General features: G+C 44.9%; 1 protein-coding gene across 1 annotated transcript; it reads left to right on the forward strand.

Moving 5' to 3' along the window:
- Positions 1 to 1,533: 1,533 nt before the first annotated feature.
- ppp1r21 (protein phosphatase 1, regulatory subunit 21) lies at positions 1,534 to 14,166 on the forward strand. Its single transcript, XM_075477221.1, has 22 exons — positions 1,534 to 2,225; positions 3,280 to 3,348; positions 3,592 to 3,738; positions 3,878 to 3,979; positions 4,087 to 4,251; positions 4,350 to 4,408; positions 4,680 to 4,774; positions 5,056 to 5,108; positions 5,403 to 5,552; positions 5,660 to 5,761; positions 5,855 to 5,943; positions 6,038 to 6,174; positions 6,355 to 6,447; positions 6,927 to 7,054; positions 7,535 to 7,684; positions 9,394 to 9,486; positions 9,896 to 10,150; positions 10,558 to 10,593; positions 10,730 to 10,846; positions 11,367 to 11,465; positions 11,572 to 11,700; positions 12,733 to 14,166. The coding sequence occupies exons 1-22, from the start codon at positions 2,166 to 2,168 to the stop codon at positions 12,760 to 12,762; spliced, it is 2,358 nt and encodes a 785-aa protein (XP_075333336.1). The 5' UTR covers positions 1,534 to 2,165; the 3' UTR covers positions 12,763 to 14,166.
- The last annotated feature ends 347 nt before the right edge of the window (positions 14,167 to 14,513 follow it).

A 14,513-nucleotide genomic window follows, 5' to 3' on the forward strand; every position in this document is an offset into this window, starting at 1 on the left:
GTCACGGAGGACTGTGGGACGAACACGGCGTGACCCTGAACAAGGGCTTGGCTGCCTAGCCTCAGGCCCATTGGTACAGCTCTATTGTTCAATAGAGTCCTGTCTGTTGACTGGAAGAGGGGGGCTTCTCCCTACTGACTGCCTCAATTCAGCTGGAAATCGGAGCAGCCCCCCCCTCCCCTCCTCCTCCTCCTCCTCTTTCTCTCACCCACCTCCTCCTCCTCCCACACACGGCCCTAGCAACCATGCCACGCCGACAGTTGCCGGGCAACCAGACAATGCTGGAGCCACTGGCGGCCGTGTGCGTGAGAGAGTTTGTGTTGTTTTTTTTTGCTTGTATACGTTTAAGATCAGGAAGAGTGAGTCCGCTGCAGAGGAAATAAGAAACGACAAAAAAACACAAAACATATATATCCAAGGAGAGATTATTTTTGGATTAGATCAAATTAATCGTGTAGGATTTGCGCTGTGATGGGTGCATTAGCAACATGTCATTTCACGTCGAGTCCAAATGAGGTCACGCGCGTTTTAAAGGGAAATCACGGGGAGCATCCCTCAAAGTGCAGGGCCTGTGATTTCTGACCTTGTTTGTGTTGCTGCGGACATGATATCAATCTGGCCCTGGCAGTGCTTGTAGATGGTAACGTGATTTACCGGATTGCAAAAAAAAAAAAAAAAAAAAAAACCCCGATGTAATTAGAATACTTTTGTCTCATCTCTAAACCGAAGGCTAGAAATAGCGCCTCATGCTAGAAAAAAATCCAAATGCCGAGCTTTAGAAATGTTGCTGTTTCTCTAAACATCTCTAAACATTTTGTTAGTGTGATTAGATTTGCATGCTTGGCTTCGTTGCAGGTGTGTAGCCTATAACGAGTTTTTTTCTTTTTCTTTTTTTTTATGCAAGTTTTTCTTGCAGCTGTTTTTTTTCCCAGAGGCCACAAGGAGGACTTTGTGCTTTTAACACAAGAGGAACAAAAAAAAGAAAAGAAGGGGGGTAAAAAAAACCTCACAATGTTATCCTCTTACTGTCAGTGTGCACAAAAATAAAAATCTGACTCTTCCTACTCTGCCGTGATCTGTGAGAATAAGATCACTTCCCTTTACATCCTGTTAAATATATTTCACTCAACAAAAAAAAACTTGCTGATCTCAAATTTATTTAGCCGGTTTCTATTTAACCCAATTTAACAAGGAACATTTTCACTGGGGTTATTTTTTTTACTAGAATGTGCTGACCAAGACGGCAGCAGCACAGTTAATAGATCCAAATCATTCACACATATTCAGTCCGTTAGCATTTCTTTTGACGTGGTTTTTGTTGAGATTTTACCCAAACATAATAAATACACTTTATTGTCATCCTTCCACATACAGATGACATTGTGTAGTGTTCTTTCTGTGGACCAAGGTGCTTAGACGGGGCAACAATAAACCATTCAAATATACCACAAAGACAGATTGCCATACAACACTCCAAACGCTAGAGGGCGCCCTACGTACAACAGCTCACCACTTTCTCTCAACTGTGACCTTTATTCTGGGTTAGTTTAGAAAATGACAGATGAATTGGTGTTGAAGACTGCCTCGCCGGTTTGGCAGTAACAGCCCGGACTACTAAAGACGGTTTTTTTTTTTTTTATCTGACGCCGCAGGTTACGCGTCTCCTGTCAGATAATACTGTCCTAAATGTGCCGCTGGGTGTCAGGATTTGTTTTGCTACATGGCTAGTTAGCTGCTGGCTAGCCTGCTAGCTACCTAGCTAGCGATCGGATTCATTCACCGCTGACAGTGCTAACTGAAAACATTGCCGTCTAATCGGAGAAACATCCGGCTTTGGGAATTAACTGGTAGCGTCAACCAGCTGATCAGCATCGTTTACTTTTCAGGGGACTCATGACTGTCCCTTCACAATGTACCCGAGTTCAGATTCCCTGTGTAACGGAACAAGCTGCTTCGGAGTAGATATTAAAACCGGCGGGCTAGCCAAGCTGAATTAGCAAGTTGCATTTTTTTTTTAAACTTGCGCATTGTCAACACCCCAAGAAGCTGACAGCGCGAAGTACAGTCTGTGGCAAGCTAATCTGACAGCCACCAGCTAGCCTTGCTAGCCAAGACAGACTATCCCATCATCAAAGACGAGCGACTGGATAACGTTCGTAGCAACAATGGCTAACGTTACAGATCTGCAAACAAAATACAGCAAGCTGGCTCAGGAGTATTCTAAGGTAAAACACTATCCATTTCATGTCATCAAAGTGAAGCTACTTCTGAGTGTTCAAAGCACAGTTTTAATGTGCCATGTGGTTCAGGCTTCACTCTTACAAGATAACTTGTCATGAGCAGAATTTTAGATTGCAGTACATTTGATGGGGTATGTCTACATGGTAAGATGTATGCAGCAGTCATTATGATCAGTTCACAACATGCGTATACATCGTAGAGCGATATAGCAGCCGTAAAGTTGATATCTTGTGAGGAGACTGTTTTGGTGTGCTAAAGCTGTCGGTGAGTTGATTTGTGTGTATGATGTGGTTGAAGCACGTGCACTGTGTCCCTGCATTGTTTGGTACTTTTATGAGCTTCCCTCAGAAGGCAGCTTGGAAAGCTGTGAGTTTTTTGTTTTTGAGTTCAACTGAACCCTGAATCACAGTAGTACTCATGTGATCCCTGCCTTCAAAGATCAATGAATAGTAAACATTCATTTGATGGAGCTTGCAGTGATAGAGTTGTTTTTCACCCTGTTTAATAACAAATAGAGTGTCATAGCTGAGAAAGGTGGGCCTGTTTTTGCCCTTGCGTGGCTCATTTTTTTTGCATTTTAAATAACCAAAATGCTCGCTGTGTTCAAGGGCTGTCAGAACAGTTAATTTTTTATAAAGTTTGCTTGCCAGTGCTTTCTGGGCAGTCATATGTGCTCTTTGTTTTTGTGTCACCTGACATCACGGGGAGTGTGAGCTGTTTCCTGTTCAGCTCTGATCTTCCCATTGGCCAAGCACCATATCCTGTCAAAGAAGAGCTGACTGTGCAACTGTCACACATGTGTGCTTCTGTTCTGCTTTAATTTACAATTGTACAAAGGCCACATGCTGTAAAAGGAAGAGCATTGACTTTTGGACCTTATTTGGGGGGGAGGGGGTCATATTATGCATAATGGGTTGAAAACTGCAAAAAGATTGATACAGTCCAGAGATTCTCTCTATAAAAAGTAAATCCACAACCAGTCTGCAAAGTACTTCATGCTTTTTACGCCTTTGTATTTTCCCCTGTGTGTTTTCACAGCTCCGTGCCCAGAATCAGGTGCTGAAAAAGGCAGTTGTGGATGAACAGGCCAGCTCTACCTCTCTAAAGGTAAAATATCATCCCAAGCAGAGTCACATGTGCAGAACAAACTGCAACTTCAAATAGAAGTTTGACAACAAAGCCCAAATTATCATCTTTTTGGGGCTTTAGACAATATTAGTAAGTAATTATGGATGTGCGAATAAGTGCATCACCAAGCCCAGAGGCAACACAAATTAGAACGTTATAGTTTCTAAGAAGGCATGTCTGATTGTTTTTTTTTTTTTTTTTTTTTTTCCCTTTGCACATTAGGAGCAGCTCAAGCAAAGGGACCAGAGTCTGAGGAAGCAGGAGCAGGAGATGGACAGCCTAAGCTTCAGGAACCAACAGCTGGCCAAGAGGGTGGAGCTGCTCCAAGAGGAGCTCGCTGCCAGTGAAGCCAAGGGCAAAAAGGGGAAGGTGATCATGGGGGGGGGGGCTGGCTTCTCTGTTGGACAGAAGGATACAAAATTAACCTAAAAACATCAAGTGAAACAATTCTAAGAGTGATTGGGATATTTACAAGTTAAGATGATTACAGCTGTGTTCTACCCTACAGAGTAAAGGAGACTCTCCATCACAGCACGGCCTACAGACTCAGAATGTGTTTGACGAGGACCTCCAAAAAAAGATCGAGGAAAATGAGCGACTTCACATACAGGTACGCAGCGGTGTTGTTGTCTTTCTTGTAAATTTCCATCATTTACAGCTACGTGATGACCCCCTTCCCTTTATTTCTTTTTTTTTTCTTCCACATTCATCCATTAGTTCTATGAAGCAGATGAGCAGCACAGGAGGAAGGAGGCTGAGCTCAGGGCTCGACTCGAGGAGCTGGAGAGAGACGCTGAGCAGCACCAGACTGCTGTAGACGGGCTCACCACAAAGTACGTGGAAACAATTGAGCGACTGCAGGGTGACAAAGCACGTATGGAGGTGAGGACCGCCGGGCGGAGTGTCACATGTTGTGATATTCTCAGTGCTTGTGACGTTCATTGAATTGAGTGCACCGTACTCTCCATATCTTCCGACAGGTGAAAGCACAAACTCTGGAGAGGGAGGCAAAAGATTGTCGAATGCGAACCGAAGAGTGGTACGTCTGCTTTGCATTTCTATTTCAGTCTATCGGTATCTGCTACGATTGGATGTCTTGTGAATTAGAAATCTCTCAGAATTGGAGAAATCGGGCTCCGACGGCGGGTAATGGCAGCCAGTCAAACGCTCGCACATTCTCTACACAATGAGGGGTTAATGTTGAAATTATACAATGGTATAGGAGTTTTAAACTTTGAGTGACGTGCACGGTGCCATTCGTTGCAACGCACGTTGTGCTCCACTAAGCGGTCGTTGGTGTCTCTCCGCAGTCAGCAGCAGGTGAGACGGTGCCAGTCAGAGCTGAACCGGCAGGTGAAACAAAGCAGCAGTGTAATCCAGGAGAAAGTGCCCTTCAATGACACCAGTGAGTAAATGCCGCCAAGCCACGTGGACTAACACCACCCGCCTCAGAGCAGGCCTCCTTGATATTTACGTCCTTGTCACGGATACCATAACAACATGCCGCCCTGGTATGAGCTGTGTGTGGGATGCTCGATCAAACTGTAATGTTGCTCTGAAGAAGGCAGTGGGCTAAATCACCGAAACTACAGCATATATTTGTCAAGTCAATAAAAGTCAATGCTGGCGCTGAGGTTCTGCTCCGGCGTAACTGTTTTTTTTTCTCCCCCCCCCCCCTTCCTGCAGAATTTAGTGACTACAACAGTCTAAATGTGCCATCACACAATCGAAGACACCAGGTTAGTAAGAACCGGTGTGCCGTGGACGCAGTGCTGTCGTATTTACAAATGCAGTGATGAGAACATGCGTATCATGTGTCTCAGATTGATTGCTGAAATTAAATCCCTTTGAAAGGCTATTCAAATAGTCGTGTGTGTGTGTGTGTGTGTGTGTGTGTGTGTGTGTGTGTGTGTGTGTGTGTGTGTGTGTGTGTGTGTGTGTGTGTGTGTGTGTGTGTGTGTGTTCGTGTGTGTGCGTGTGTGTGCGTGTGTGTGTGTGTGTGTGTGTGTGTGTGTGTGTTTCCTTCAACCCAGCTTAAGGCCCGGGATGTTGCCAGCCAGGCACTGAGCTTTATCCAGGACCTGGTGGCTGCTCTGTTGAACTTCCACTCCTACACAGAGCAGAGAGTGCACATCTATCCCCTGGACTCCTCCCTCGAGCCCATCTCTCCTCTTAACCAGAAGGTGAGGCAGCAAAGCACGAGAAATACACCAACACCAACACCGGTCCTTCGCGATCAGTGTTACTAACCGTGCAAAGCTAAAGATGTACGATTCCTGTTTTATCCCAGTTTTCTCACCATCTACTCGAGAACGCGGCGTATGTGCGCCCCCTGGAGGACAGTTTTCTGCAGCTATACCAAAGCATCACAGAAGACACAGTCACAGTACTGGTGAGTTTGGGACAGGGGGCTTTTGGTTTTTCTTTATCTCTTTCTTCCTAAGCGGGCACTAATTGTGTTTTTCTCTGTTCTGTTGGACTGAAGGAGACGGTGGTCAAACTGAAGAATTTTGCCGAGAGTTTCTGCTCATACACCCACTTTCTGCAAAAGATTCTTCCCTACCAGCTGAAAAGGTCAGCGCCGTGTGCATGTGTGTGAGAGACGGAGAGAGAAAAAAGACGGTGCGGAGGAGGCTGTTCTGATAGCTCTCATCTCTTCTTCTTTCAGCCTGGAAGAAGAGTGCGAGGCACCTCTTTGCACTGCTGCCCTTGCTGCGAAAAACCGGGAGTTACAGAATGACACCAAGAAAGTAACTTCTGTGTTTGAGAAACTGCAGAACTACATCAACCTTTTGGCCTTACCCAGTAGGTTAACACGCAGCATTTCAAAGCTCTGTAACGTATCTAAATCATTTTTACACGTTCATTTGAATAATTGCCATGAAAAAGTAAGAGAATGGCCCTTTTTTTTTTTATTATGAATAAAAAAAACAAGGTGTTACGAATTGTTGATAAGACGTGCTTGTTTTCCAAATCGTGTGCCAGGTGTTCGGCAGGATGCCATGCCACACAGCAGTACCTCAGCTGTCTTCACCCAGCTGGCCGCCTGCCTGCACAGTCTTCAAGATGCCGTTCAAGGTGAGCAGCACTGTTAGCCCTTTGTGACCCGTAGCAATTCGCACACAGCAGCGCAGTTACCTCACGTATCAGCCGAGCTTTAGATATTCAAAAAAGACAATAAACCACACGCTGAAGGAGAGTAAACATCCCGAGGCTTCGTCTCACCAATTCTCTCGCTTCAGCACCAAATCCAACTTCAATTTCATGCTCTTTGGGGGGGGGAGTGTCTTTTTTTAATTTATGTATCAAGTGGCATTGTCTGTTCGGCTTGGTTCTTGTACATGTAGTGATTGTGCTCGCACATACACCAACAACCTACTGATTCACTGCATAGATGTATTGTAAAAATCACTCTGTAAATTAGTAATCCAAAACTTCTGTGCAGTGATATCAAAGGACAGAAAAATACCATCTTTGCTGAACCTGGTAGAGCTAAAAGTGCATTTAAACCAAACAAATGGTAGAAATGTGTCTTCTGCGGTTTTCTTTCTGTCCAGAGATGTCAAAGCATTACAGCCAGAAGGCCAGCATTGAGCAGGAGCTCCCCACAGTCACCCAGAAGCTCTGTACCACCACAGAGTGCCTCCTCGGATCTTTGGGTTCGCTGACTAGCAGCACAGGCAAGGTACGGCCAACAGGGGGCAGGCAGGAGCCAGTTTTATTTGTCCAACCACCCAGTCCAGGCAGTGTGGCTGATTTGTTTGCTGCAAGAGGATCACAGTTGCAAATTACCACTAATGTGATAACACTCAACAGTAGGACTCAGGTGGGCAGTGTTTAAACTTTGGAAGTTACTGTTAAAATGAAAGTTTTAACAGCTGCTCACCGGTCAGAGCAAAGGAATGAATTATTTCTCCTCATAATTCAAGTGAACTGGTTTGCAACGTCTTGTGTGGATGTGTGGCTGCACTCTGAGAGCAGGCAACAGCCTGACTGCTAAGACGTATAATACTGGACACACGGGGGTGGAATGACCTTTCTGCTTTAAGCACACGGGGATATTTAGCTGTAACAGACTGCCGAGTGTCTGCATTGAAGCATATGTGAGAAAGGTGCTTCTTAAGCTTTTTGAATGATATAGAAAATATCCCATCATCTGTTGCAGATTGCCACTTTCTTCAGCAACAACTTGGATTTCTTCACATCACCAGGCTACAGTCCAAGAGGGAGCTCAGTAGCCCTCAACCCTTTGCAAGCAGAGAGTATGCTGGACAACAAAAAGAAAGCCGTTGCCTATATCCATGCTATTAAAAAGGTGAGTATCTCCTGGTTACCTTGTGCAGCAACAGTGAGTCACAGAGCCTGTCATCTCAAAGCCTTCTGACCTGAAGAACTGCCCACTGAAATACGGAGTATATATGACATCTTTTAAATCTTAAACGAATCCTTCTTTTCCTGACAATCATATGATTCTAGGCTTTTGCCATGCAAAAAAACTCTCATGGCTTTAAAAAAGCTTTGGGTATAACTATCCAACATCATCCTCATTGAGTCAGTAGTGCGCTATGAAAACTCAGATGACCCCCACCCACGTCTCTGCCTCTCAACACTTTCTCAAAAGCCTCTTTCACACATGTTTTGCGCCTTATCGGTGCAGGAAAGGCGTCTTCGTTTACCCACCGCTGTTCCCCCTCGTAATTTGCACATGGACCACACGTGGCCATTTTGTAAAAAATCTAAACTAATAAGATAATGATCAGGCTGCTAAATTTCCTTCGGCGAGCAGAAGAACGAGATGCAGCAACTCGCTTGAACAAAGTTTCATTCTCAGAGAAACGCCGGCGCGGCCACGCAGGTCTGCTTGGGACGCATCACTGAGCGATATGTCCCACTCTCACTGTGGGAGACGTCTTGACACGGAGTGCAGCTGCCTCCACCGTGGGCTCTTCGAACCGTATACCAAAGCTGGGAGTTTGTTCTCCTGAAGAGAGGGCAGGCCCTCTGTTTCCCTGGTGGCGTGAAGTACAAATAAGATTTGCAGAGAGAAGCGGCATAAAATGAGAAAACGTGCCGGCATGACCTCATGCTTTGCTGTGTCTCCCAGATAAATGGAACATCGTCTGTCTTCATAACAAGTTTAGCAGGAGACTGAGCTGCCTATTGGGTCAAATTTGAGGGGCTAAAGAAAGAGGAGTCGCGGACATCGCTCTGCCAGCTGCAGCAGGGAGGAGGCTATCTGCTGCATGAGTAAAAATGAACTTATCAGACATGTCTGCTCGTGCAGCGTCACACTTAACTCGTAACTAGCTGATAATACCCGATAACTAGTTTAGTTGCAAACCATGCCGTTTCAGGGACGAGCTTGTCAAATGTCTTTCTGGCAAATGCAGACTGCAGACCCCTGTCCTCTGGTGTTTTTGACGGGACACTGTAATATTTCAGATTAGTCTGAATCTTCTGGTTTCTGTAATTTTAGCTTGCTGAGTCTGATTTCCTGCCATTACAGCCAAAAACAGAATGCGTCTCAGCTGTTTTAGTTCCTCCCAATAACTCGACAGAGTCCCATTCAGCTTGTACAGTCCCACCCAGTGAGTAGTCTGGATCGGTTGGTGCTGTTTCCACCAAATAAATGTGCCACCGAAGTGCTTCCAGGCCGTCTGACCTCGCCTCTCTGAGGCTGAGGACGGTTCACAGCAGAAGCCCTCGGCTGTAGTTTTGACGACTGATTTTGCTCATGGTATGTCTTGAAATGCATAAAGCAGTACCATATAATCATGTTGAAATAGTGGAAAAGTTTTTTTTTTTTTTTTTTTAGCAGAAGAGGAATTCAAATCGTTTTTTGACGAGAAGGCTTTTGCTGGCATTTCTCATCTCGGGTGGCATTTTTTTCACTCACATTATGTTTTTGGCAGCTTTCCGTTGCATATGCCCCTGGAAATGAACTTTTATAATTGTGTGTACCGTGTCAAGAGCATGTACTGTCATAACTGCCGTTATGTTATTGTTTTGTTGTTGTACTTTCAGGCCCAGCCACAGTCTGTTCCTTACAGAGAAGCCCTGTCGAATCGTCGTATACTCACCAGCTCCACTGAGAGCAGAGAGGGTCTCACTCAGCAGGTAAGACACTCCACTCACACGGTCGTTCTCAGAGCCATCTGAGTATTTTGTTAGTCAGTATTTAGAGAGGTAACATCTGGCTAAGGGCTTCAACCAGGCAGTCAGTCGTGTGAATGGTCTAACTATGTATGAGTCAGTATGATGGCAAGTGTTATATCCGATGAATTACTGAAAGTCATTCTTTAGGGACAGGGTGGGAAGACTTGTGAGGTTATGCTAGGGTGTGTTTGTCCACTCGCTCCTCAGAACAAAAGTGCTTTTATTTTCATTTCATCAGAAACTGTTCTGTTATAGTTTCCTTATTTCCTCCTGAATACTGCTGCCCTTTCACTTCCCCCGGTCCTCCGCTTAGCTCTCTTCCCCCGTGCTCACTGTCCACTCCTCTCCTCTCCCTGCTGGCCTCGTGTAGGTGCAGCAGAGCCTGGAGAAAATCACTCGGCTGGAGCAGGAGAAGGAGCACTGGCTCCTGGAGGCCCAGCTGGGGAAGGTGCGGTTAGAAAAGGAGAACCAGCGCATTGCAGACCTGGAAGCGCAGCTCGCAGCGGCTCTGGGGGGAAGTTCAAACTCCACAGCGGCTGCAGCCAGCACACTTACACAGAGCCACGAGGTAGCAGAGACGGAGCCGAAAGCCGCAGGGAAGGAGACGACTCTGTGCACCAGCCTGGTACAGCCACTGTTCAAGCTGCTGTTTGCTTTCGCTTTCAGAAGATTTTTTATTTTTTTTGCCCATAGCACTGGTGTCTGATTAGCTTCAACAAAGGGAGTATTATCATTCTGGTCTTTAAGCTCCAGTGCAAAGATGTATTTAGCTTGATAAAAGTCAGACTTCTAATGTGCTGATGACACAGAATAGAAGAATACTGTTATTTATGAGAGTTGGTGCAGAGTTCACAGTAAGGTCATGATCCAGAGCTGTTTGTTTTCCATGTTCTACTTGTGTCCTAGCTTTTATCATCTCTCGCATGTTTTGTCCATTCTTGAAGGAGGCCTGTCTGTGCGTGAAGTAGATTTTTTTTTTTAAAAAAGCTCCATCAATGATTGAAGTTGACATGTTCATCTGTTTTGACACAGGTCGGCATGCTGTGCACAACGCCTACAGTTGAGCATGTGAGTCACCTCTCCGTTAACCACGAGCTCCCAAATGATAAAAGCGATGCACATTTTGAAAGGAACGTTTTGAATTCATAACGCTGCCCTGAAGGAAAAACTCTCACCCCGCTGGATGTTGTGTCTGCGTTTGCAGGTGGGAGACGAGGAGTCCCGGGAGCAGCTGATAAAGACTCACTATATGACCAGAGTGGGAGAGCTCACCACCCAGCTCCAGATATCAGACAGCAAAGCTGTGCACTTTCACTCTGAGGTGAAGCTCTCAGAGGGGTGACCTCTTCAACACACACTGTGCCTCTCTAACACAGCATACCAATCTGAGACCAGATATCAAAACTCTGGCATCCTCTTTGTGCTTTGGAAGCAGCTCGTGAATCTCAAGGTTTTTAAAAGCTTGTTTTCCACCCGTGCGCCACAGTCCTGAGATTTTCCGGCGTCTGCATAAGAGAGCCCCGATGTGTTCGTCAAAATAAAAACCCCGTTTGTGTTTTCCTCAGTAAAATCTCTCTTATGAAGCCATGTGTGAACAGACTGTAGTTTTGCACAGAGCTCACAGCAGGTGGGAGTTCTCCCGACACTTTGTCGCTTTGTCTCTCAGGGGCAACGCGAGTTTCCTCCTTTTTATCTCGTAGATAAAGGAATGTGCCGGATGTTTTGTTACTTTTTAAGCTTTGACTCTGGCTTCAAAAAGACGCATCACCTTAAAGAAACTCTGGTGCATGCTGTAAACCTGTCGGGACACAGCGGCTGCTCACTGTTGTTTCCCTTCACAGTGTCGAGCTTTGGCGAAGAGGTTGACCATTGCGGAGAAATCACGGGAGACGCTGAGCGAAGAGGTCAAACTGGCTAACCAGAACATCACACGCTTGCAGGTAAAGTACAGAGGAGCTTGCCGTCTACTGAATAGTTGAATATGTAGACCTTGGCCTCCCTACAAATCCGAAAACATGCAAATTCTAACTGAAGTGTCTCCCACAGGATGAGCTCACTACAACTAAGAGGAGCTATGAGGACCAGCTCAGCATGATGAGCGACCATCTGTGTAGTATGAATGAGACTTTGAGCAAGCAGAGAGAGGAAATTGACACGCTCAAATTGGGCAGCAAGGTATTGCAGTTATATGTGACTTTGTGAAGTTTCTGTCAGTTATGAGGTGAACTGGGAGGTCGTCGGAGGTTGTGGTTACTGCCCGGGGTTTGATGGGAAAAGCACCTGCTGCCGTCATCTGAAAGAGTCGTTAAGCCAAAGTTTGCAGTAAAGGGAGAGGCCTGTTTCTGGGCGTGCGTGTCCCTGCATGTATGCGCGCTGACAGCTGCCTGTTGGGAAGTCACAGGCCGGAACATGTTTAAGATTTAAAGCTGCAGTCTGCAACTCTTTTTCAAGCATAATGCCTGGAACTGTCCGGGGATTCTGAAAGTAGTACATTAAATACCCCAATACAAAAAAAAATGAGTTCTCTAGGTCCCCTATATGTCCCGCTAGGTCCCTCCAAAGCCAGCAGGTTTGTTTACAAAATTGCAGACCGGACCGGTAAAAGGTAACCAATCAGGTTATGAGCTGGGCTCTGCTGCCTGTCAATCACCAATTGTGCACGCGCGATACAAGGTAGGCTCGTCCCCATGCTTATATATCTAGACTATTGAACTTCATTACGGGCTTGTCTACTTACTGTGTCTTCCATGATCGCAAATGACAGGTGAGTTGATGAATGAGGAGTCGTGTACGCGCATCTGGCGTGCACGTAGACGTGCACGAGTTCTCATGTGTTTTGATGGGGCGAGACAGGAAGTTCAATAACTTTTTATTTTTCAGTTAAAAAAATAAGCATTTCTTGCATTTTGCGACTACGGAGGTCACCGTTTTCAACTTCAAGCGTTCTGATAGATCATGTAAACTCTTAAAATGCCAAAAATTAGGACTTTATGTATGACAACAACAAATCCTGCAGACTGCAGCTTTAAAGGCGGCGATTTTTCTTTTGAAGGCCACCAGCCAGCCTCGGCACATTTTGAGAATTCGGAAGATTGAGTCAGCGCGAGCCGTTTCGACTCAACACACTGCTTTGTTCTCTTTTCTTTTCTTCTTTTCTCAAACTGAACTTGTTTGTGTTTTTTTTTTTTTTTTTTTTTTTTCCTGCAGGGAAACGCGAAAAAGAACAAGGGCCGCTAGAGCTGCCCTTTACGCTTGGACACCTCGGGAGGAGACCCGTATGCTGAGCCCCCCCCCCGGCTGCATCTTGGAACAACACTGGCACCAAAACCACAGGATGGCCACACAAGCCGTCAGATTCCTCCACTGTCGCGCAGTCCCAGTGCAAACAAACTGTTGGGAGACCGAAATCTTATTTGAATTATTATTATTATTATTTTTTTCATGTTAAGGAATGGTTTCTGAAAAACAACTGGAAGTGTCTACCTGATCTGTGAGTCAAAGCATAGTTGGAGAAAAGAATTTAAAAAAAATAAAAATAAAAATCAGGGGTGGGGTAGCTGAGGAAAACGACGAGCCGAAACTTAAGCCAAGACTTGAAGACCAAACCCTGTTAATGTGTGTAGCTTTCAGCCCTAATTTATGCGTGCGAGTCTCTTACTGCTCATCTCTGGGTTGGGAAAATGTCGAGTAAATGTCGGTGTGGTTGAATGCGTTGAGAATGTTTTTTCATTGTGAGACTTTACAACACGAGAGTATTGTTTTACAAATGTTTTTTTTTTTTTTTTTAAATTAAGATTGTTTGTGCAGGTTGTTCCAGGGGCCTGGAAATCTACGTACAACATAACACCCCTTCTAACACTTGCAGATATCACAAGCTTCAGGAAAGAAGGGCTTGAACATGCGACTGAACGTCTAACAAAGACTCGCTTTTCCTAAGAAGAAAAAGGTGTCTGGCCTGCAGCACCGATCAACTGTGTTTACCACGATGGGCAAGTTGAAGCTCGCGAAAATCCCGTCCTTCTGTATCTGGGGAAGTTTGCTCTGACACGATGGTATTTTTTTATTACCAAAGCAAGTGTGGATGTGCACTCGGAGCTCTCTAAACTAATGAAAGGATAACAAGGGTTCATGTGAATATACTATCATTTGAAATTACAATGTAATAGCACTGTTTATTTCCTAAAGATATATATAAATACAAAAAAATATGCATTTATTCAGAGGTTACAAATCTTTATTTTACATAGATCTTTTTTTCTTTTTTAACTGAACCTGCAGCTAGGTTTTTTTTGTTTTTTTTTGTGGTGTCTTCAAATACTGGCTACATCACTGAGGAGTGTCATCGAGCATGGAGAAATTGGCCAGCACTGGTAACAACTGCTTAGACAGTTTGTGAGTCGTGGCAGAGTACGGTAAAATGGAGTAGAAACACCCCCCCCCAAAAAAAAAAACAGCGGTGGTCCTAATCAGCTCATTCAAACCTCTTGTTTGCCAATCAAGACCTTTGATCGCAAAGACTTGCCAACACCCTGTAAACTGACGGAAGGAAGAAAAAAAAACTCAACAACTTGTATTTCACAATGTAACCTGTTTAAAAGCACATATAAATATCTGGAACAAAATAAAAGACCTTGCTCAAGATTGAAATGCTCTGTTCATTTACATCCACCTGGGTTTTAATCACACTAAAACTTGGGCGGCCTGCGGTTGCGTACTGAATTTCTGGGAAATTAAGAAGAAAAGAAGTCGATAACACTCCCTCTTCACTGGGAAGTGAGACGGGACATGTAAGGGCTGGAGGATCTTTTTCATGTCATCACTTGTTTTTGACAGGAGAAAATCGGTTGAACTTTTGGTGCTTTCAAGCTCTCCTGGTTCAGAACTTCAGAGGTCAAAGCAGCAAACAATTAAGCAACAGAAGGTACATTTTGTGGTTTTCATCACTTCAAATCTAAAAGCCCCGAAGGACGATGGCTTCAGAGTTGATA

Source organism: Odontesthes bonariensis, chromosome 2, assembly GCF_027942865.1.
Source record: "Odontesthes bonariensis isolate fOdoBon6 chromosome 2, fOdoBon6.hap1, whole genome shotgun sequence".
Classification (NCBI taxonomy): domain Eukaryota; kingdom Metazoa; phylum Chordata; class Actinopteri; order Atheriniformes; family Atherinopsidae; genus Odontesthes; species Odontesthes bonariensis.